Genomic DNA, 25669 nt, shown 5'->3' with positions numbered 1-25669 from the left:
TGTATAATCCATAACCTCAGACGGCGGAAGTAATATCTGATCACTAATTATGCAATAACTTATGATGGCAGCAGCCAAAAAAGCTAATACAATCTGTGGTTATATAAACAGAGGCATAGAATTAAAATCACATGAAGTATTAATGTTGTTGTTGTTGTTGTTAGTTGCAAAGTCGTGTCCGACCCATCGCGACCCCATGGACAACGTTCCTCCAGGCCTTCCTGTCCTCTACCATCTTCTGGAGTCCTTTTAAGCTCACACCTACTGCTTCAGTGACTCCATCCAGCCACCTCATTCTCTGTCCTCCCCTTCTTCTCTTGTCCTCAACCTTTTCCAGCATTAGGCTCTTCTCCAGTGAGTCCTTCCTTCTCATTAGTATTCTGGCCTTCTAAAGAGCAGTCAGGGTTGATCTTCTCTAGGACTGACCGGTTTGATCGCCTTGCAGTCCAAGGGACTCGCAGGAGTCTTCTCCAGCACCATAGTTCAAAGGCCTCAATTCTTTGGCGCTCGGCTTTTCTTATGGTCCAACTTTCACAGCCATAAATTGCAAACGGGAAGACAATAGCCTTGACTATATGCACTTTAGTTGGCAGGGTGATGTCTCTGCTTTTTAGTGTGCTGTCTACATTGGCCATTGCTTTCCGCCCGAGGAGCAAGCGTCTTTTAATTTCTTGGCTGCAGTCCCCGTCTGCGGTGATCTTGGAACCCAGGAAATAAAATCTGTCACTACCTCCATTTCTTCCCCATCTATTTGCCAGGAAATGAGAGGGCCGGATGCCATGATCTTGGTTTTGAAGCATTAATACCACTTTATAAATCTTTAATAAGACCACACCTGAAATGCTGCATCCAGTTTGGGTCACCACATTACAAAAAAGATTGTTGAGACTTGGAAAAAGTGCAAAGAAGAGCAACTAAAATGATTAAGGGCCCGGAGACAAAAACATATGAAGAACGCTTGAAGAATTGGGTATGGCCAGTCTAGAGAAAAGAAAAGAGGTGACATGATAGCAGTATCCCAGTATTTGAGGGGATGCCACACAAAAAAGAGGGGGCTCAACCTATTCTCCAAAGCAGCAGAAGGCAAGACAAGAAACAGTGGGTGGAAACTAATCAAGGAGAAAAGCAACTTGGAATTAAGGAGAAACTTCCTAACAGTGGAACACCTTGCTTTCAGAAGCTGTAGGTGCTTCATCACTGGAGGTTTTTAAGAAAAAACCTATTGGAAATGGTATAGGATCTCCTGCTTGAGCAGGGGTTGAACTAGAAGGCCTCCTCCGTTCCCGCTCTATTCTGATTGATTGGATGCATTTAAGGATGGAGCTGTAGTGGTGCAGTGGTTACAATGCAGTATTGCAGGCTAACTCTGCCCAGATCTTGGAGTTCAATCCTGCTTGGCTCAAGGTTGAATTAGCCTTCCATCCTCCCAAAGTTGGTAGAATGAGGACCCAAATTTTGGGGGGCAATATGCTTCATTTGTAAATCACTCAGACAGTGCTGTAAAGCACTATGGAGCAGTATAAAAGTTTAAGTGGTATTGCTAAGTGCTATTGCTCAGTGGTGGGATTCAAATATGTGAACAATCGGCTCTCTGTGTGGATGCTGCTTGCGGAAGTCTATTCTGGCCTGGGCAACAAAAAATTGGCTACCGGTTCTGCTGAAGTGGTGCAAACCGGCTGAATCCCACCACTGCTATTGCTATATAACTATATAGTCAAGCCCAATCACATCTCAGGCCATATGGCGATGTATCAGGAGTTTTTTGCCTTTGTGGCATCAGGGTGGGCATGGCCTGCATGATCCAGAAGTGGCTCACGGGCCACAAGTTTGACATCAATCAAGAAGGTTGATTGTGCAAACAAAATACAGATAGCCATAAACTGCCTGAAAAGGAGACATATCTACGGAGGAATGAATTGAGTTATAGACAAAGTCTGCAAAAGGCAACAGTTTAATCCAATTGTTCTGGGGATAACAGACAGAGATGATTGTTTCATGTCCTGCAGTTACCCAATAGTGCCCAGCTAATGACACAATAACAAATTAATCCAACATAACCGGAGATGGTCCTCACAAAACCTGGATGTAAGTTGAGAGCCATGATCCAAGTTCCTGTGTTAATAACAGGGTTGTACAGTTTTCTGAGTAAAAGGGAAGCCTTTGCCAAAAATGAAATGAGCATTTTAGTAAACAAATCCACTATAACAGAAATGGTTTATAACGCTTTATCTGTATAAGATTTGTAGTAAAAATACATGGATACTGTGTCTCAGGGCCCAAGAGAGGGAGAGGCAGGTCCTAAATTAAATTAATCAGGCTACCGTGACCCAATGACAAATATGGCAGCATGAAATATGGACCTTGACTTCTGCTTTTATCTTTGACTGCCAGAACTCTGTCAATACCCATGGCAGTTTTAAATACTTCCTCTTGTCCAGCATTTCTATTGTCTTAGCAAAGTTGCAATATTTCTTCCATTATACCAAGGAGAACATAAAAAATGCCATTATGAAACAACTGTCTGTCAGTTATAGAAAAAGGGGACAAATCAGTCTTTAAGTTGCCCTGGAGGTCGCACATCTGAGTCCTGACATATGGATCCTATTGTTGTAATCTAAACCTATCCTTCTTTGCCCCAACCTTTCTGGAAGAATTAGAAGAGGGACAAAGTTGTTCAGAATCAAGTTTACATGATAGTGCATCTGGTAGCTTCTTCTGTGATCCTGGAATATAGATCATACAAAACACTGAAATTAAAGAAAAATTGCATTGATCCAATCTGACAGGGTATGCGCCCCTGTGTTTTTTGGAAGTGCTCTAAATTTTTGAGATCTATGTGCACTTGAGTGTTTACACTGGGTAGATGCTCTTTCCAACAAATATCTCCATTAATGGAATGCTGCTTTTATCTCAAGCAGTTCTCTTGAAAATGCCACAAATTCCTTTTACCTGGAATCTGGTATAAAAATCTGGAATAAAATACACAAGGCAAGAAATCCTGTCCTCCCTTTGCTGAAGCTTGAAGATCAACCCTAAAATAGCCTGAGTCATCCATTTGCACAATAAAGGGACAAGAAGGATCCAGATGTTTGAACAGTGGCTTGGGGAAATACCGTAAGATTTTTTTTTCAGTCCTGATAAATTGCTGTTCAGTAGATAGTTTAAATTTATGTCCTTTCTTTAGAAGTTGAGAAAGTGGTCTTGTGTATTCAGCAAAATTGGGGCTAATTCTATAGATATTGCACAGACCAGAAAGATTTGGACATCCTTCGCATTTCTAGATGTCTGAAATGAAAGGATGGACCTTATTTCTGAGGAAACCATTTGTATTCCATCTGTAACCCAAATAATCCAATTGGGGAAGATCACACAATCACATTTTCAACTTAGTAAAATGTTTGGGAGGTGCTCTAAGATATTTATGAGATGGGACTTTGAGGGGGGGAAAATCATTTTGTCATCCAAGTACACCTCTACTTATTTGTTCAAAGCACCAGAAAAAAATTAATTCATGAACCCGGAGAAGGCTGCAGGGCAATTAGTTAATCCAAACTGTATTCTTGTCCATTTGAATTTGCCATACTGAGTGTCAACATGTGTTAAATATTAATAACCCTCTTTCATTTTGTTCAAATATGTGCTTCTCAAGATGAGCAAAACAATTTTTTGAAGGTGGCCCATTTCTTTACAATCCATTATGCCAGGGGTGTCAAACTCCTGGCCCGCAGGCCAGATGCATTATCCACGCCCACCCCATTGGCAGCAATGGCAAAACTGTCCCGATACATTGTGCGATGTCACGTGACATCACGATTTTGACATGTCTGCATTAAGCTGAAGGTTTACTGTAATTTAGTCTTCTCTCAAAAATGCCAGCTATTAGATTTCCCCCCTACACACACCCTATTATGCAGGAAGTCTCTACATCCTCCTCCTGTAGCCTAAATTGGTGCATTCCAGGAAACAGTTGTTCTTGTAAATTAAATCAGCCAAGTGGGGGCAGTTATCATAGACCTGTAATCAGTCAGATATCTGAGGAAATAAGGGAGCTCTCATCTCACCATTATAAGTTGACCAAGTATAAAAAATGAACTAAAGTTTACACTTTAGCTGTACATTTTCATAAGCTAGCCCTTGGGAAATCGCTGCTATATTGATTTAGGTACAGCGGTCACCAACAACAGATCATCATAGGTGACAATTTATAAAGAAATAACTTACTGAACAACGTGCAAGTCCATTTAAGGAGAGTCCTAATATTAGACAGAATGAAGCAATCCCCTCATATCATTCATTTTAGGTGATTTCATGCTTCCCATTTCAGTAATGTTCAGGGCAGACATGAGATATGTATTGTTGGAAGTAGGAAAGTAATGGAGAATCTCATTGTCAAGACAAAGTATTTTCAATTAAAATTGGATATAACCCTATTATTTTATTTCCCAAGATTGGTCCTTATGATTTGGTTGGGGGGTGGCAAGGGTTGCCTGACACTCTAAGAGTAATTTTGGATACCTTTAAATATAATCCGATTTGAGGATTTCAGTAGTATCATCTTGCTACATGCTAAATGTTACCATATGTTTGTCTTCTGCAGAAATTTGGGAACCCTGTTCTATATTATTTCTTGTATTTTACCAAGCTTCAAACTTCCACTCATCTTTTCAATATTTTGATGAATTCATTGTATTACTTTGTAGTTCAAATTGATTTATAAATAAAGTTGACATCTGGTTTAATTAAAGTGTGGATTGATACGCTTGAAGAGGTATAAAGCCGAATCTGGTAATACCAGGATACTTGCATACATTATTACATGCTTTGAAAATGATAATAGATAGCAACAATAACAACAGATTAAATTCCCTGACTTGAGCATGAAACTCTCAGCTCCATGTTACTATTGAGGCAAAGAGATCACATGATCACAATATGTCAAATATTGTGTGGATTCTCTTAATTCAGGTTTAGTATGTGAATTAAGTTACAAATAGCTTCAGTGTATTGTCCTTCATACAGGTGGACAAATAATTTAACTGCTACATTTTTAAATTTCCATATTTTAAAAAATGAGCAGCTCAGAAATGCCATCAGTTTGTAAAGGGAATCCAAAGTAAAGTGGTCTTTGGATAAAAAAAAACAGAATCAGTTGTACGTTGTTCTTCCAATTCAAGAGAGGAGAATAAAAGTCATAAAAAGAAGAAAACCCTAAAAACTAAATTAGCCAAATTTTACAAAACCTCGATATTTTACAAATCTGCAGACAGTATTTTCCACATTCTAATGCAGAGGTAGCAGGTGGATTGATTCTCCTGTTCCTTCACATGGACACATATCCATAGCATGAGAGTATATCATAGTGTTCCCCTTTTTACCTGATTGCCAGTATCTAGTGGATAATGATAAAGATGGGCACGGTGGAGCATCCCACCAAATCCCATACATACAGTATCATCAAACATCCTCAGTAGAATTCAATGCAGAATTCCTTCCTTCCTTCCTTCCTTCCTTCCTTCCTTCCTTCCTTCCTTCCTTTCTTCCTCCTCCCTCCCTCCCTCCCTCCTTCCTTCCTCCCTCCCTCCTTCCTTCCCTCCTTCCTTCCTCCCTCCCTCCCTCCCTCCTTCCTTCCTTCCTTCCTCCCTTCCTTCCTCCTTCCTTCCTTCCTCCCTTCCTTCCTCCCTTCCTTCCTCCTTCCTTCCTTCCTTCCTTCCTTCTCTCCAACCCTCCCGCCCTCTTTTCTTTTATTTCCTGTCAATGTGTATAATTACATATATTTGTAAATGGACATCCAAAATATTTCTAACAGATGTGTACTCACTCAGATTTGAGGAAACCTGAACCTACAACCTCTAAGCAAAGTAGTAGCACACATAACCTTTCCCTAATACAGTTCAAATCAGTCAGCCCTATTCTCTTTTTGCTTCCTTGATTGTGGAAGGTAGTTCAGCCAAGTTATTTCATGGGAAATCAGTGCTGCAAAAAGGTAGTTTTGGCTCAGAGTTGATTTTGTTCTTCCAGAAATTCCCCACAGTTACTGCAGAATTACTTCAGTAGCCGTTCAGAGCTAACAAGCTCTACCCATTTGTCTTTTGTGCATCACTCATTTACTGGAAGAAATATTTGTTCCTGCTGAGCTCCTCACTTTCATTTTTCCCCTCTTTTACTCTGATGCATAGTATAAGTCTGCCTGTAGGATGGTCCAGTTGAAAAAAATGACTAGGCAATCCCATATTCCAATCCTTCTTTGTTGCTGAATAGAGAGCCCAGTCAACATGAAGCTAAGACTCTAATTCTGGATCTGAATAAGAAAAGTTTCTAAATTCCTCTTGGTTGATCATGGATAGCATTCCTTCTTCAATGGGAGTCAAGATCGGCTCTTCCTTTAAAAACTCAGGATCAAAGTTACTCACATCTTCTTTTGATTTCTGGAAAATGAAAACAAAATAAATATTAGATGACATTACTTGGAGGATACTATGTTGGCCAAAGTCTGTAGTCTGAGCTATAGATAATAGCTTCTTATCTCCCCACTGGAGTCAGGAAATGTGACCCGATACACAAATGTGAAGAGTTCTTCTTGCTGACAGTATATTCTATGGAATATGTTCTGAACTGATGCAGTGTTTAAAATATTGGTCTAGGATCAGGAAAAACCAGATCCCTCACCTACAAATTTTGCTGAGGGCCTTTGGGCCAATTACTCTCTCATAGCCCAATCTACCTCACAACCTTGTTGTTGTCACAAAAGAAAATTGGAGAAGGAACTGCTATGTAGGCTGCCTTGAAGTTTGGGCAGAAAGACAAAATATAAATTTAACTCTAAAGAACAGTTGCAGGAACTGGGTATGTCTAGTCTAGTGAAAAAAAAGGATGAGGGGTGACATGATAGCAGTATTCCAATATTTGAGTGGCTGCTACAAAAAAGAGGAGGTCAACTTATTTTCCAAAGCACCAGAAGGCAAGACAAGAAGTAATGGATGAAAACTAACTAAGGAGAGAAGCAACTTAGAGCCAAGGATAAATTTCCTAACAGCTGTGGAACAGCCTGCCTTCAGAAGTTGTGCGTGCTCCACCATTGGAGGTTTTAAAGAAGAGACTGGACATCCATTTGTCTGAAATGGCACAGGGTCTCCTGCTTAAGAGGGAGTTAGGCTAGAAGACCTCCAAGGTCACTTCTAACTGATGACAATAATCAGTGCTTTTTTTGTAAAAGAAAAAGGTGCCAGAACTCACACATGTCATACAACCTGCCTTGCCTACCCTACAAGGTTCCATCCAAAAAAGGTGCCGGAACTCCGTTCTGAGCGTTCTATGAGAAAAAAAAGCCCTGACAATAATGATGATAATGATGTGCCAGATGCGCCTGGACCCCTTGTGACCTGACCTGACTTTGACAACTAACAAATAAATAAAACAAACATTTCTTCCTTTGGTTAAATTCTGCTGGTCATGCAAACAAATGCAAACCTGGTATTTCTCACGTTGGAAGCAGCCAATATGAGTTCTGAAAGTGGGCAGCATCCCAGCCAAAGCACATAAGCACAACTTGGGCAATGCCCATATTCATTAAAAAAAAGAAAGAAAGAAAAAGAAATGGCCAGGATCAAGTAGGTACTAGTCCATTTCTCTACTACATTGGCTGGACCCCGATTGAACCTCTGACATTTTGCATATAATGCATGTATTCTTTTACCGGATGTGATCTGTCCTTGCATGGACTAATATACACACACAACTCACAGTTTTAAACACTTACGATTCGAGGTCGGAAAGGTGGCTCAATCTGGCGCTGGTTTAGCAGGTCCCAATCCAGTGCCTTAAAGTATGGATGCAGGAGAATTGCTTTCTCTCCACCCAAGGCACTGCTGCCTAGTCGCATTTTAGGATTCTTTGTCATGAACTATTAAAAAAAGGAGGCAGAAAGGAGAGAGATTAACTCTCAGCCATGCAATATTTCATTAATATTGACCCAATATCTGAATTCAGGTAGTCCTCAATTTATGGCCACAGCTGAGAGCAAGATTTCTGTTGTTAAGTGAAACATTTGTTAAGTGAGTTTTGCCCCATTTTACCGTCTTTCTTGCCACCGTTGCTGAGTGAATCACTGCAATTGATAAGGTGTTAATCCGGATGCTAAGTGAATCTGGCTTCCCCATTGACTTTGCTTGTCAGTAGGCTGCAAAAGGTGATCACATGATCTTTGTGATCACCTTTTGCAGCCTTCGGTCATAAATATGAACCAATTGCCAAGCATGTGAATTTTGATCACATGATCATGGGGGATGCTGCAAAGGTCGTAACTGTGAAAAACGGTCATAAGTCACATTTTTCAATGCCGCTGTAACTTTGTACAGTGACTAAATGAAACTGTTGTAAGTTGAAGACTACCTGCATTGGCCTATCTCATATGCAGATCAAAGCTATTATTAAAGCACATTGTGATAATAATTTGTTCTGAAAGCTGATGAAAGGTTACTGAAATCTGAAATAAAACGAAATGACTTCCTCCTAGGAGCTACAGTACCATGTTCAGAGTTATATTTGTTTCTATTTGCACAACACAATGATCAAGGTCCATTAAAGACCCAGGGGCTGCATTTTATAATGCAAAAATCTTGACTAGTTTTAACCATAGTTTGCTTTGTGTTAGCACGCAATGCAAACTTAGCTAGATTGTGTTTATGTTTTATGATTCATTGTATACAGGTAGTCCTTGACTTATGACCATAATTAGAACCAGAACTTCCGTTGCTAAGTGATGTGGTCGTTAACTGACTCACACCCAGTTTTACAAGCTTTTTTTGCCACAGTCGTTAAGCAAATCTGGCTTCCCCCATTGACTTTGCATGTTGGAAGCCAGCTGGTGGCAAAAAGGGATCACTTAACCTCAGGACACTGTACCCATCGTAAATACAAGCCAGTTGCCAAGCATCTGAATTCTTATCACATGACCAAAGAGAGGCTGCAATGACTGTGAGCACAAGGACTAGTTGTAAGTCACTTTTTTCAGCACTTACTGTAACTTTGAACAGTTGCTAAATGAACGGTCGTAAGTCGAGGACTACCTGTAATGTAAACTCAAAAAAATGAGTTAATTCAATAACCATATTGAGTATATGGTACAAATGAAGACATAATATTGGCATGTTAAATCATTAATATATGCAAAGAACAAAAGTGATAAAGATGGTTTAATCCTAAATCCCCTAACACTGTTCTACTGCTTATTGTAAACACTGGAGCTCTTAATGTGCTTTGTGGTACCAAATGAAGCTCTTTAATAAGCAGTGGCCTATATTTCCAACATTTTTGGAAGCTATCCAAAAGTTTGGTTTCTCCAGTATCTTATAGACCTATGCACACTTTGAAAATGATTGGAAAAAGTACTTTGTGTCTTGCATAAATACATTACTCCTCTGCTATTCATAAGCTTTTTCAGACTCTATGCAAATCTGGAAAAAAAGTTGCAGCTACCTTAAGAAACTCATTTAATTGTAATCAGTTGAACCAATGTTTTCTGAAGCTCATGAAAATCTGCTTGACACCCATTATTTCAAAGGATGAACCCAGAATATTTTTCTCCATGGTAGGGAATAAGGGAGCCACTGCAGGTGTGAGAATGTCGTGTACAGATCAAACTATATACAGTTACCTCCATTACAATTTTCATGGAGCTTCCTAATCAAAAAATTAAATATATATGGGCCTTTAACTTGAAAAATACTGCCTCATTTTTAAAGGATGTACCAACTAATTAGCATTTATCTACCTGTCTATCTTTCTATCTATCATATTTATATGGCCTCCCATTTCCCAAGTCATGACTCTGGGTGGTATACAATTTTTAAAAAGCATATAAAATAACAAATATTCCACAATTCTAAAAAATAATAATATTATGTTTATATTATTATATTAACTCTTTTTTATGACCATGTAATTCCTTGATTTGGGGCAGAGTCGGGGCGACTGAATGGAGCTGAGCATTTACTGGCTGGATGCCCTTCCTGATGCCACACAGAGTTCAGAACAGATTTTTAATTTTTTTGTGCCTGGGAGAGAAACAACTTCTGCTGCTTAGGATTGAACCTTTCAAGTGGGAGGTGAGTATCTTCACCGCTAGGCCACCACACCACTCTGTTTATGTAGTGTATGCTGCTAGCATACACAGGAAATGCCAGCGCAGCAGGGGGCTGGTCAGCTCCAGGCGATAACCGCTGAGGCGGGAAAAGCCGGATGGAGCAAGTTTGACAGCCCCGGCATGGTCAGCTTTGGAGGGAAGCCAGGGTTTAAACCTATTGGCCACATGCACTGGCGGGAAGCCCAGGTTCAATTCTATTGGCCATCATTCACCTGGGCAGGTATAAGAAACACCAGGCAAACTCCTTTGTCCCAGATTCATTCCTGATCCGAATAAAAGAAATACTACCCAGCTCAAGTGTCCGTCTCTCTGTGCGACCACGCGACTTTGCACTGGCGACGAGGATGGGATCCTGCACCGGACAACGCTAGCCACGGACAGAATCCAATCGGCAGCCCCAGATCCAGATGCAGGACAACCGAGACGACCAGATGACACAACTGGGTCAGTATCCCCTTTTCAATAGCGGCCGCCCTGAGGAGTGGGAAGCCTTCGTGGGGCAGGTAGAATGCTACCTGAGGGCGAACGGGGTGAAGGAGGACCGGCAGAGAGCGGCGGTACTGCTCTGCAGCTGCGGCACAGAAACCTACCAGCTGGCGGTCGGCCTCTGCGCACCCGATGACATCCACTCCGTCGGCTACAACGAATTGCTGGCGAAACTGTCTGAACATTTCAAGCCCGAGACGTCCGAGATCGCCTGGCGGTATCGTTTTGAAAAACGGGATCAGCGACCAGGTGAGTCTGCCAAACAGTATATGGCAGCTCTGAGGCTGGCAGCTCGCCTCTGCAATTTCGAAAATCTAGAAATTAGGCTGCGGGATCGGCTCGTTTGCGGGGTGAGGGACAGGAAGCTGCGCCAGAAACTCTTTGCTAAGCAGAAACTGACCCTGAGGGATGTCCAAGACGAACTCCTAGCCTGGGATGCAGCCGAGGAGCCCGAGACGAGGGAGGGCGGATCCATCCACCAGGTGAGAAGAGGCACCGACGCAGACGGGGAAGAGCTGGAGGTGGATGCCATCAACCGACCTCAGCGATCCTTCAACCCCGACCGAGACAACAGAAAAGAACCAAGACCAACCACGGCAGGCGAGAGAGACCAGGAGTGCAGATGTGGAGCGAGCGGACCCCAGTTTACCCAGCCTCATGATCACAGCGCGAATCGCCCCCGGTCTACCCAGCATTGTGGCTGCAACTCCCGGTCTACCCAGAACAGCGGTTACGGACAGCCCTGGTCTACCCAGTGCTCTGGCTGTGGCGCGAGCGGCTCCCGGTCTACCCACTGTGCAAGCTGTGGAGGACAACACCCCCGGTCTACCTGCCGTTTCAAGTCAGCGAAGTGTCGGTCGTGCGGAAAAACGGGGCACATCGCGGCGGTCTGCAGAGGCAAGCAGCGGGACAGCCTACACGAGGTGGAAGCTGAGTTCCAGTATGCCACAGGTACTGGGAAGCAGTCGTTGGGTCTGACTGTGAGTCACACATCGAGACGGCCGGGCGTTTTCAAAACAGGGGCTCCTGCGGCGCTAGCCCAAAAAATAAAACTGAGGGTGAAGCTGCAAGGGGTCCCCTGCTTGATGGAGCTGGACTCAGGGTCAGCCGTATCCATCATCTCCGCCAGAACGTTTTTAGACATTTGCAAGCGGAGCGGTCAACGGGTTCCCTTGAGAACATCCAGACTGACCCTCACTGACTTTCAAAATTCACCGATCAAAATCCGGGGGGAGGCGTTGTTGTGGGTGCAGTACAAGGGATTCAAGGGTAAATTAAGTGTGTTGGTCGTCGAGGGCCAGCGGACTAGCCTTGTGGGGTTAGGGTGGTTTAACGCCTTGGGCATCAAAATCACAGGGATTAATCAAACACGGAGCCATTTGTCCCTAGAAGCAGTCTGCGAGGAATTCGCGGACGTGTTCGATGGGCAGTTGGGAAAGTACACGGGTCCCCCAATCTCATTTAGATTAGATCCCCAGGTACAACCCATAAGGATGAAGGCGAGGCGTGTTCCATTCGCATTAAAGCAAAAGATAGAGCGGGAATTGGATAAGCTGGTAGACCAGGGAGTGTTAACACCAGTGGATGGAGCAGATTGGGAGACTCCCATCGTAACGCCAATTAAAGCAAATGGGGAAATTCGTATCTGCGCTGATTATAAAGGGACGATAAACCGAGCTTTAAGTGCCCATTCCTATCCAGTCCCTGCAGTCAGCAGCATCTTAGCGTCCCTACAAGGCGGGTCGGTGTTCGCTAAATTGGACCTCGCCCAAGCTTATCAGCAATTGCCGGTAGACCCAGGGGCTGCTAGAGCACAAACGATCATCACTCACAAGGGAGCGTTCCGGGTAGACCGGTTGCAGTTTGGGGTTAGCGTAGCGCCGGGGATATTTCAGGAGGTGATGGAAAGGACGCTTAAAGGAATACCAGGGGTTTGCCCTTATTTTGATGACGTCCTGATCACAGCCAGCTCCCCGGACGTGCTGGCGACCCGTTTAAGGACGGTCCTTGAGAGGTTCAGGGGGGCAGGTCTCAAACTCAAAAGAGAGAAGTGCAGGATTGGGGTCCCAGAAACAGAATTCCTGGGGTTCAGGATAGATGCTCAAGGCATCCACCCATCTGCATCAAAGGTGAGGGCAATCAAAGAAGCCCCTGCTCCCAAAAACAAGCCTGAATTGCAGGCATTCTTGGGGCTCCTCAATTTCTACCACACATTCCTGCCTCACAAAGCCTCAATTGCAGAACCCCTACATAGGCTACTTGACAAGCAAGCGCCTTGGGAATGGACTGACAAACATGCAAAAGCATTCCAAACACTAAAAAACATGTTAGCAAGCGATGCCACTGTCACCCATTTCAGGGAGGATCAGCCAATCTGTATTGCGTGCGATGCATCCCCTTATGGGATTGGAGCAGTGCTCAGCCATCTCAAGGTGGATGGAACTCAGGCTCCCATCGCCTACTACTCCAGAACCCTGTCAGCTGCAGAGCGGAACTACACCCAGATAGACAAGGAGGCACTGGCAGTGGTTGCTGGAGTAAAGAAATTTCATGATTACCTGTATGGCAGAGATTTCATAATCTTCACAGACCATAAACCTTTATTAGGACTATTCACAACTGAGAAACAAACACCACAGATTTTGTCACCTAGAATGCTAAGATGGTCAATATTTCTCTCTGTATATTCTTGTAAATTGATACACAGACCAGGGAAGGAGATGGGGCATGCTGATGGTCTCAGCAGACTGCCCCTAATGGACAAGGAGCCGGACCCAGCACCGGCTGCCCAAATCCTGGCAATCCAAGAACTGCCAGAATGCCCCCTCAACGCGAAGGACATAGCCACAGAGACACCAAAAGACAAGGTTCTGAGCAGAGTTCATTCGTGGGTGAGTAGTGGGTGGCAAGACAAATCACCTGGGCAAGAGTTCACTGCTTACTTCTCAAGAAGGTTTGAACTGTCCACACACAAAGGGTGCCTTTTGTGGGGAAACAGAGTCATAATTCCCACAAGGCTCAGGGAAAGAGTTCTCCAATCACTACATGAAGGACACCCAGGGATAGTAAGAATGAAGGCTCTAGCAAGGAGTTACCTGTGGTGGCCAGGGTTGGACAAGGAAATAGAAGCACAGGTAGCGGGCTGCTACACATGCCAGAGGACACGGCCAGAACAACCACACGCACCAGTCCATAAGTGGGAGGAAACACACTCACCCTGGTCCAGGGTGCACATAGACTACGCCGGCCCATTCCAAGGTCACACATTTCTGGTAGTTGTGGATAGTCATTCAAAATGGCTTGAGGTAGTACCTGCAAGCAGCATGACATCAGCAGGGACCATTCAAGCATTGAGGGGGATATTCGCTACACATGGGTTGCCTGATGTAATCGTGTCAGATAATGGAACACAATTTACTTCCTCGGATTTCCAGGTGTTCCTGAGGACCTTGGGGATTAGACACGTCACCTCGGCCCCCTTCCACCCTGCCAGTAATGGATTGGCAGAACGATTCATGAGAACAACAAAAGATGCACTCAAGCGCATAGTACAGGGAGATTGGAAGCAAAGACTAGCCACATTCCTCCTTCACCAACACGCAACACCTTGCACTGCCACAGGCAAAAGCCCAGCGGAACTCAGATGGGGGAGACGCCTCATTACAACGTTAGACAGGCTCCATCCAGACAGAGTAGCCGCAGACACGGGGAACCCCAACATCAAGACACATTTTACCTCAGGGGACCTCATTTGGGCCAGGAACTACAGTACGGGTTATCCATGGGTGCCAGGAGAAATTATAGAGCAAACAGGGCCCCTTTCCTACAGAGTAAGGGTGGAGGGGGGACTCCTGTGGAAAAGGCATCTGGATCAACTGAGGAAAAGGACTCCTGAAAGGGGGGCAGAGGACACGCTGGGGGGTGAGGAGGAAGATCCAACACAAAAGCCAATACAAACACATTCACCAAGGAGGATGGTTGGGGGGGAGCAATGGCAACCCCTGTACAGGCAGGAGTCTGATAGAGAAACCAGGCAGTCACCAGGAATCAGCAAATCACACACACAGACACACAACAACCTTCTTCAACAGGAGCTTCAGGAAGGAATGAATAGCCACGCCACCATACCTCCGGAAGATCAGGTACCAAGAAGGTCAAGTAGGCCACACAAAGCGCCAAGCTACCTCGCTGACTATGTACGATCATAAGGGGGCAACAGATCAACAAGTGTATCCATTGTAACCATGTTTTGTAAATATGTGTATATAGTTGGAGATGGTATGACAGAGGAAAAGTCCTCACTATGGGGGAAGGGGTGTAGTGTATGCTGCTAGCATACACAGGAAATGCCAGCGCAGCAGGGGGCTGGTCAGCTCCAGGCAATAACCGCTGAGGCGGGAAAAGCCGGATGGAGCAAGTTTGACAGCCCCGGCATGGTCAGCTCTGGAGGGAAGCCAGGGTTTAAACCTATTGGCCACATGCACTGGCGGGAAGCCCAGGTTCAATTCTATTGGCCATCATTCACCTGGGCAGGTATAAGAAACACCAGGCAAACTCCTTTGTCCCAGATTCATTCCTGATCCGAATAAAAGAAATACTACCCAGCTCAAGTGTCCGTCTCTCTGTGCGACCACGCGACTTTGCAGTTTATATTATTATATTATTTTTATACATTATTGAAAGGCTTTAACTCTTGATTCAAAAGAACACAAGACTGAAAATGTAAATATCTAGAGCCAGAAATTTTGCATCAAAGATGTGATAAAGATTCGGGGAGGGGGGGGTGAGAGGAAGAAAAGAAAAAGAAGAAGGCAGGGAGACGTGACAGAGAACAGAGAACAGGTACATCATAGAACCATTTTGTCTGTTCCAAATGGCTTCAACTGAGGCAACTCTATATAATCTGGGTTCATAGTTCCATTTGAAATAAAAAGAAATAATTGGTCTCGAAGCATCATTCATAGTCTGAACTGGAACTGAATATAAGGGTGATGTACTCAGCCTTCATTCAATAGGATGTTTTGAATAAACAAACCACTACTTTTGAAGGATTTCTCAGTAAAACTATCCATTTCTTGATCACATCTCCTTTCGTCATCACTGGTGTCATTCCATTTAACCATCTGTGCAGTTTCTACGTAGCTCTTAATTCTCAGAAGAAACCAATTTCCTTACAGAGCTTACTCATCAGAGAAGGATTGGTTAGTCCCTGCTCTTAAAACAGTACCTAACTCATACCATTAAAAAAGATATTTGACACTCTGCTCCCATAGAAACCCAAAAACCAAAAGAACACAAATCTGTACAACAATCATACTGTGTGTGTGTGTTTGCAGATAGATATTTAAAAATTATAATTATAAATCTAAAATAATAGCAAGCATGTTACAGTGGAAAAGTCTGTGATTGGAATTGCTGGGTGCCTCCTGCTCAGTGTATGAAATGGGTACCAACTATGGTAGGAAATTTCAGGTCCCTGTTTTTCTTTATTCAGATGCTTCTTGGTGTTAATATCTGAACAGGACAGAACTTCCAGGAGATTATCTTCTACAAAGAGAAGTCCTTCCAAGGGCAGAACTGTTCATTATTTTTTTTTAAAAAAGGGCACATGGCCACCTGAGAGCCCTGAAGCAAAATTATGTCCTGAACTTAATCAAGGTGAGTTTGTCCAGAAAGTGATCCAAAGTAATGACATTCATTCTCTTTTAAACGGCTTCTAAGTTTCAGAAAAACAACTGTGTTGAAAACGAAGTTCCACATCCACATAAACATTGAGGATATATATTAAGGTATTACATAATTACAACCTCTTGATAATAATAGTTTGATTGCTGAAGGACAGTTGGGAGTGCTGCTTTGTCACATAACTCTCAAAAGCGCCTGATAATTAGAATCTCACCACCAGCACTTTTTGCCAGCCCACAGGTTCTCAGCCCTGTGATCTAAGCCTGCCTTTTAGTCTGCAGTACAAGTCTGCTAGGCATTATTGATGACTGCAAGACAAACCTGGTCCAGCAAGTGCCAGAAAAACCTGCTTCATTTGCTGATTTTGTCTCTAAGATGAAAGTATAAACTTTTAAGCTTTTTCTGCCTGCTACTTAGCCTTTTCTGCCGCGATGTCTATCTTGTCTCAATGGTGTAACTGCCTCTGGAGCTGACTAACCACTGTGGTTTGTTTGACCTTGTCCTGAGCCAGTTCAGCTGTTCAGGGGCTTATCTCCCCTAATACTCCAGATTCTTGTGCAGCCAAAAGGAAAATACAACTAACCATCTATGTATTGTAAGTGCTTTCAAGTAAGCACAGGAAATGTACTGTATTTTAAAAGATGATCACCAGTTTTGATCATAAACGAAACCAGCTTTGAAAAACAAAGATGTTTCCCAACCATTGACTTGTATGGTTATAATCAATACAGTCCAATGTTATGTATTTGTACTAAGCAATACTCACACAGAGCCTTATGAATATGTGTTTTAGGTAACCTGACAACAAGCATATTAATTAATTAATCGTGTTTAATTAAACTCTTACCATAATGCCCAGGCACTGACTCATGTAAAAGCTACCAATTAGACATCCCCCAAAGGTTTCAGAATTCTTAGAAAGGGAGGAAATGAAATGATTCTGAATTGATTAGATAGAAAGAGGCAAAGCTTAATCACAAACATTTCTTCCTGTTTTAATATTTCTGAAAAACAGGTGTTTGATGTTCAGGGCCTTTTTATAAAAAAAAAGTATCCTTTGTATCAAATAGCGACCCAGAAAAAGAAGAGAAAAGGTTTAGTTATTGATATGCAGGTTCTGAGGTTTTCCTGGTAAAAAATACAGGAAACCAGAAGTTGCCTTCAAGCTTTACGTTTTTATTCAGCTGAACAAAAAACGGGCTCCTCTAAAAGAGAGCAGCCCCAAAAGACAAGAAATCCTTGTATTTATTCTTTCTTGTTACATAAGCAAGCCATCCAGCAAAGCTGACATGCATACGATAAAGATTTTCACCCAGTAAGTCTGGCATACTATAGATAAGAGAGCAGAAGTAACAAATATGTTCCCTTTTGGGTGTTTCCCTAAAGATATTGTATGTTCTTGGGTGGGTTAGGACATTGGGTTTTCCTTGCTGGCCTTTCATGTCCCTGCATCCAGGACTTTGCAAGAGCCCAAAGACAGTAGGGCCATCTGTACATCACAATTGATATTTCCTATACTGTCCCCTAATTCCGGGTCAACATAATCCCCCCTTTTCATACTTAGAGCAGTGCGCAAAAGTATGAACACGGGATAGGCTTCCACAGTATGCGGGCCACATTGTTGAGGACAGGCAGAGGTGAACAGGGGCAAGCAGTGAATGACACAACAGGATACAAGAACAAGGAATACTACAAAGAGTACCAAGAATAATTCCCTAAACCATCCCTATACAGTATCAGTAGAAATCTTCCTTCCTCCATGAGATGAATGGTATCCTTATGTTGGATAATATGAACAGAGGGAAAGATAATCCCTATGGTACACGTACCAGATCAGTAAGCTGGCAAAGACTTACAGGCAAACCAACCACAAAGGAACCACCAGTCCGGGTGTTAGCAAGATAAATGCCTGGTTTGCCTTCCAACCCCTTAGGCATATAAGCTCTAACACCAGACATATATGTCATGAGTCCCATTGCTGCGAACGAACTACAAAGAGCAGAGGGGACCATCTTGTAGTCAAGGCCAGAGGTCTGATGACATCTAGGCCAACCATCCCACATGCCAGTACTGACCTCCCGTGTGACTGTGCAAGGTGTATAGATCCCTAACTTATCTCTGGAAGAACTTTCCTGCCCAAACACAGAAAGAGTCCAGCCCCTTGTTGCATTAGCCATGCTGAACATGAAGGCTTCCAAGGGTGTAGTTTCCATGGCCAATCCATGTATACCAGTGGGGGATATAAGTGCGCAAATTCACCAATCTGTTACATTCAAAAGCTTAACCCATGTTTGCATATCTAGTATATTGGTGTTGGAGCCCCAAGTCCCAAAGAGGGACTGGGAAATTGGGGACCACCTCCCATAATTGAACCTGACCACCGCCCATAATTCCCCCCGCAAAAGAGACCATGGAGTAGAAAAAGAAAAATAAGACAGAGTACCAAAAAAAGAAAGGATGAATAACCCAAAGAAAAAAACCAGATGTCAGCCAAGAGAGAGAGAAGCGACGCCTGCGGTGTAAGTAAGCAGGAAGCCGGTGAGAGGAAATCGCCTATGTAGAAGCCCAGTGGGCACAGCTATCACAAGGACCAAAACATCCCAGCATACAGATCAGCATTGGCCCCCAAAACAGAAGCTTCAGCCCAAGGTCTTCCTCAGCACCAGGAGCCACAGTCCAAGTAACTTGGTCTTCAGTGTCAGAAGGTGGTGAAGAAGAGCGAAGACGAGTGTGATGAATCCAAGCACAAAGGGGGGGGCACCTCCAGGAAATCCCAGAGTGCGCTCGGTACCTTCCCCTTTACTGAGCCTCCCTAGGACCAACCAACCACCTCTCCTGCCTGGCTCGCCAAAAATGATATGCACGTTCTGAGGTTTTGCTGGTAAAAAAAATACAGGAAACTAGAAGTTGCCTTTACGCTTTACATTTTTATTCAGCTGAACAAAAGACGGGCTCCTCTAAATGAGAGCAGCCCCGAAAGACAAGAAATCCTTGTATTTATTCTTTCTTGTTACATAAGCAAGCCATCCAGCAAAGCTGACATGCATACGATAAAGATTTTCACCCAGTAAGTCTGGCATACTGTAGATAAGAGAGCAGAAGTAACAAATATGTTCCCTTTTGGGTGTTTCCCTAAATATATTGTATGTTCTCGGGTGGGTTAGGACATTGGGTGTTTTCCTTGCTGGCCTTTCATGACCCTGCATCCAGGACTTTGCAAGAGCCCGAAGACAGTAGGGCCATCTGCACATTCACAATTGATATTTCCTATACTGTCCCCTAATTCCGGGTCAACATTACTATGCCTGCAAGGATGAGATGATTTAATTTATGGCACTGGTTTATTACACCCAATCCTTCTGGTTACTGTCATACTGTTATGATTCTTACTCCTTTGATATTACAAACAAACACAAGTTTTTATTGCTGGCTGAGTAAAGTAAATTGAAAACAGAAGAAAGAAAACTCTAAATAACAGAATCTAACCTGAAAAAAATTCTGATATTTAACTCTTTAACACTATAACATTCAACACTATTACAATGTTTGTATTTTTAGGATAATTTAAATTATAACTAAAGACCCAACATGAATCAAAGGAATTTTGAATTGAGTAGACTTTTTGCATTTTTACTGCAACAATGATACTTGTCCTTTTATGAAATCTAAAATTGTTCTTGTTCTTAAAATAAGCTCTTTAAATGGAATTTGCCATTACCATGAAATAAATCATAAAGACAATTTTAAATAAGCTAAGGCTATGGCATTGGAAATAACATTGGCTTATAGGTTAAAAGGGTTTTTTTTTTAAAAAAGTAACACCTTTCTGTGAGTAATGACATCCATAAACTGCTCAAAGCAAAAACACTGAAGTAAGGAATAAGACAAGAAAATTAATTTTAATCTAATTGCCCTTCTAAATAGAGTCACCTTAACGAGATGGGTGGCATAGAAGGCTGATAATAAATTTAAACAAATAAAATAAATAAAAAAGGGATGAAGAATCCAGCAACCTTGTTCATCCAAAAGACTTAAAGGGCTCTTTAGCTAAACTAAAAAGAAGAACCTAATAAGAACTAAATTAGCACTAAAAACAAGAAACGAGAGGGTTGTTTTTTTTTACCCAAAAACTATTTTCTCTTAAAAAAGAATAGTTATTTAAACAAAGCAAAGGTTATAATTAAAACTAGTGGCCGAGTAAAACATAAGAAAGAAGGAAACATAGTTCTTCAGTGTTCATATGCTAGAAAATGGGGAAAAAGGCTGAAAGATGGAAACAGCACATTGCTCCCCTTAGTACTTACTACCAGAGTTGGTGATGTTGTGGGAGAATTGTGTCAGTTTATGAGAGTTTCAAATGAGGACTCTGGTAGCAAAAATCATTTCAGATTCATTAGATTCACATTAGATTCATATCCTATGATTCCTCCCCTTCAGCAAATGATAGTATACTTCCACACCTTCTCCAGCCTGGTGCCCTGGAAGTTGGAAAGGCACCCAAGATAGCATGACTGGTTCTGGGAACTGAAGGACTCGTTTTATTTAGGGATGAGTTGAAGGCTTTCCCCAGTTTCACAACCTCTTTTAGAAGCTGCGGTAGTGACACAGATTGGAAAATTTCTTTCCGTGCCCAGTCTCATTTCATGAAAAATGTCTGATACAGCTTTTGGCTCAGTCCTATTATGAAAATGAATGTATGAACTTCGAGAAGCAATTGTTTTTTAATTGTCTCTGTTGCTATTTCCACAGCTTTATTGCTGGCCATTGTTGGTGATGATAGCTTTAAATTATTTTACATTACTCTGGAAGGTTATTGAAAGGCATAATAAAAAATCTTTAATTATCTAGCCAGTTCCTAGTTGTATTCATTAAATAATTAATTATAGGCACCAGTTATAATCCAAAGAAAATTGTAGTATGTTGCAGTCCTCAACTTACAATCATAATTAAGGCCAAAATTTCTGTGGCTAAGTGAGACATTTGTTAAGTGAGCTTTGCCCCTTTTTATAACCTTTCTTGCCACATTTGTTAAGTGAATCACTGCAGTTGTTAAGTTAGTAACACGGTTATTAAGTGAATCTGGCCTCCCCATTGACTTTGCTTGTCAGAAGGTCACGAAAGGTGTTCACTTGACCCTAGGATGCTGCAACTGTCAGAAATATGAGTCAGTTGCCAAGTGTCTGAATTTTGATTATGTGACCACGGGGAAGCTGCAATAGTCATAAGTGTGAAAAATGGTCATAAGTCACCTTTTTCAGTGACATTGTAACTGAACAGTAACTAAATGAACTGTTGTAAGTCAAGGACTACTGGTATTTTTATCATTGGGGAAATCCTGGATTTCAGCCACAGTTTGCATGAGAATGGAAGAAGAATTTATTTATTTTATTTATTTATTTTAATTCCATTTATATCCCGCCCTTCTCCGAAGACTCAGGGCGGCTTACAAGCTTAGCAGTAGTGTATTGGGAAGACTTTTTAAATAAAACATTTTTGTTGTTAGTTGCGAAGTCGTGTCCGACCCATCGCAACCCCATGGACAACGTTCCTCCAGGCCTTCCTGTCCTCTACCATCTGCTGGTGATGACCTATAAAGCCCTAAATGGCTTGGGTCCGGGATATCTCAGGGAACACCTGCTGCTGGCATCAAGTTCCCTTCGTCCAGTGCGCTCCCACAGGGAGGGTCTTCTCAGGGTGCCACCGGTAAGAGATTGCCAGCGGATGACACCCAGGGATAGGGCCTTCTCAGTGGGGGCACCTGCCCTTTGGAACCAGCTGCCAGTGGAGCTGAGGACTGCCCCCAACCTCCGTTCATTCCGCCGGGACCTGAAGACCTGGCTCTTCGAGCTCTCTGGCCCAGGCTGAGAATCAATCTTAATTTTAACAGGGGTTTTATTTATGCAGGGACAAATATATTTTTTTTAAATTTGTTTTTAACTTTTGTATCTTGGTTTTTTAATCACCCTGTAAACCGCCCTGAGTCCTTCGGGAAAAGGTGGTATATAAATGTAATAAAATAAATAAATAAATAAATAAATAAATAAATAAATAAATAAATAAATAAATAAATCTTCTGGAGTCCATTTAGGCTCACGCCTACTGCTTCAGTGACTCCATCCATCCATCCACCTCATTCTCTGTCGTCCCCTTCTTCTCTTGCCCTCAACCTTTCCCAGCATTAGGCTCTTCTCCAGTGAGTCCTTCCTTCTCATTAGGAATAAAACACAAGATCTTTAATAATTATTTCAATGTATCTGGGAAACTAGGTCAATGAGGCCACTGAGTGAGTGTTTCAGAGACTAGAGAAATCTGGAAACCAGGTGGGTTTCATTTTGGTATTTAAAGCCCTTACAGCTGCAAATGTTTAAAACAGATGGGAAATCTCTGAGTTCTTAGAAGGCAGGGTACATCCCAAAATAAAATTCTCAATGGTGGTAAACCAGGGCATTTGTGGTAGAGGTAAAAAAAGTCAAGAGGGCACTGCCACCATGCAATATCACTACAGCCAGAGAGAAAATGCAATTAAGAATCCCGAGATTGTAAATGCCACCACTATGAATATAATTTAAAGCACAGACAGCAAGTTTAATCATGCATGAAACCAGCCTTACAACAAGCATGATGATAATCAGAACAGTCCAAAAGTGTTTTTTTAAAAAAGGCCTGGGTCTTTGAACATGGTCACTATCCTTACTTTATTGACCCTCCCCAGCTCCATTCTCCATGTGGCAAAGTCAAAGCTTTTACTCTATCCTTCGGCACAATGAGAGCCGCAATTTTTGCATTGCTTATACCTGTAACATCTCTAGATTACAGGTGTAAAGGCCACCTAGCTGGATTGGATCCTATCTTGCATAAAATGTTCATTAAAAATGAACTGAGTAGATGTGAAATACAAACCAAGTGAACTTTTTTCTTCTCTGATGCATCTTTTCCCATTTTGAAATGGCAATATGAATCACCATCTGGGATGAGATCCCAATATTATGAAAGTACAATTCCCAGCAAAATTATAATTCTGACAATTATAATTCAGCCCAATTTAGAGGGCCATGAACTCCTTAACCCCGATTTAGAGCATGCTGCTTATAATTGGACTATCATATCACGGAGCATGATGGATGGATCAGGGAGAGGGACATTCTTCTGTTGGCCTATGGGTCAACATTTGCACTACTCAGGTGATCCTGACAACAGAGATAAACCTGTGGGTTGTCTCTGAGCTTGCTTGTTTTCTTGCAGTCGTTTTCTTGTTTTCTTGTAGGTAACATCACCAGTGCTAGTAAGGAGTGCTGTTTGCTGCCAGTTTATATTCTGGTGTCTTGCCTGTCTGTGAGGGTGTGGGTTGTCTTAGGAATTTTTTGATTGGGCTCTTTACTAATGGCTCTTTGGCAGTTTCTTGATTGGGGTATTGGTTACTTGATTGTTGGTCTGAAGTTGACCTTGGAGCTATTGTATACTGATCTGAGTGCTGATTACTGGTGGAGAGATGCTGGAGTCTTTTTCTCTTTGGGGCTGGTTGATTGTCTCTTTTCATAGTCTATAGATGTGGTTAATGTTTATGTGCCTATTGATGGCTGATTTGTCAGAGTGCCAGGCTTCTAGAAACTTCCAGGTGGCATCAACGACTCTCTAAAAGAATGCAAATGCCCAGATGTCTGCAACGAGTATAAATCCTTCCATTCCCTACCATCCAGTCAGAGCTGAAGAAGCTTCTTGGATTAGAAGTGAAACGTCTTCAAAGGAAAATAAGAAAGTCCAGTTGCCTCGTAAAAAGGTATTTTTGAGATACCTATGGGTCATTGAATTTGAAGAGATCTAGCATAGCTTTAGAACTAGGCTGAAATGGGAGGTGAAGGAGATCTCTTTTGGTTGGGTGGCTGTTGTGGGAGTGCTAGATTCATAATCCTGAAACTGGCAGGCTGAGTTCTCCAGAAATTTCCTAACTCAAAACAATAAATTTCATAGCAAGAACATTTCCAGAAACACTGTATATGTATTGACCCCTGTGAATGACTGGAAATTCTGATGATATAAACTACTGGAGTATTCTCATAAATACATTTCTGTTGAGGAAAATCCTTATTAGTTTCCAAAGGCCACTGTGTTACCTTTCTGCATGGGCATTGCTAATTAGGCTAAAAATGCTGCAAATATTTGTCTGCAAACATAACCTCCATGAGGGTCTGCTCAAAAATAAGTCTCATTGAATTCAACTCAACTTATTCCCAGAAGCTTAAATAAAAATGACAGCACAAACGTGTTAAGAGGCAAAAAAAATGGCAACTTTGAGAAAGCAGAACAAGCGCATTCCAAAATGGCTTGAGAAGACAAAACATTAGGGTGGCAGTGACAGGTGAGGTAGATTTATAATACTAATTTTGTTTTAATTTAATGTTTAATTGATTTACATTATTTCATAACTCAATTGATTAGAACAGATGAGGACTACTAGGCATTTAAATAAGCTATTAACAAATATTAATAATAATAATTACTCGGTGCCTTGGGTGAAATTCCAAAACATCTGGAACATTGCTTGAATGCCATCAGCATTAACAACATTACCATCAATCATGAAAGGCAGCTTTAACTTGGAATAGCTTACACCCTACGTGGATACCTTTAACATCATCAGACAACATCATCTGCCTATCCCAAGTCCTTGGAAAGGACTTGATAGACAGATAAAAATACCAAATCCAGTCTAAACATCTGGCTGATTATATAAATAACACTTTCACAATAGAGCAAAATTTATATGTCATTTCAGAAAACAGTGTAAAGATATTTTGTTCCAGAATGAAATTTATTTTGTAAATACTAAACTATAATTTAGCAGGATATTGATTTTGAGCATAGTATATGCCCTTAACATAAGTTAGACCCAACTACCGTAATTTTAAGTCCACCTATGATGATTATTCAGCCTGACTGACACCTCACTCAATTTTCCAAATCGTTGGGTTCTTTGAAACAGAACAAAGATGAGTAATTTGGTAAAATCTGCTACTTGTGCATCTCTTCTGCAAATCAAAAAGACTAACTCTGCTTCAGAATTTTTACAGTAGTTTCAAAAGGAAGTTTTGGTAAACATGCAGTCTTAAACGAGAAACCATAATTTCAAGATTGAAAACAAGTTAAAACACATTGTAACTACTGAGGAGATAAAAGGAAAACCTTCCCCTGTACCTCCCCAATCCTAAATCTTGTAAAGTTATTCTCCAAAAAGAACAAGATGGGTCAAATGAGGCTCCAGGACCTCATTTTGTCTTAAAGTCAACTTTCTGTGACCCTCAAAGCTCCCAACTGAACTTGCAAGTTGGCTCATTTACAGCCATTGTTTCAAATGGAAGA

General features: G+C 42.0%; 1 protein-coding gene across 1 annotated transcript in view; it reads right to left on the bottom strand.

Moving 5' to 3' along the window:
* Window positions 1-5694: 5694 nt before the first annotated feature.
* The window catches only part of PRKCH (protein kinase C eta), a 104307-nt gene continuing 84332 nt past the window's right edge, over window positions 5695-25669 (bottom strand). Inside the window, exons 13-14 of the mRNA XM_083370223.1 lie at window positions 7757-7900; window positions 5695-6425 (exon numbers count right to left, since the gene is read on the bottom strand). Of these exons, the coding sequence (XP_083226349.1) occupies window positions 6279-6425; window positions 7757-7900 (291 nt within the window). The 3' untranslated portion in view covers window positions 5695-6278. The remainder of the gene's footprint in view (window positions 6426-7756; window positions 7901-25669) is intronic.

Source organism: Vipera ursinii, assembly GCF_947247035.1.
Source record: "Vipera ursinii genome assembly, chromosome: 1".
Lineage (NCBI taxonomy): Eukaryota > Metazoa > Chordata > Lepidosauria > Squamata > Viperidae > Vipera > Vipera ursinii.
Note: the sequence above shows the minus strand (reverse complement) of the source record. Positions and strands in the feature narration are given on the sequence as shown.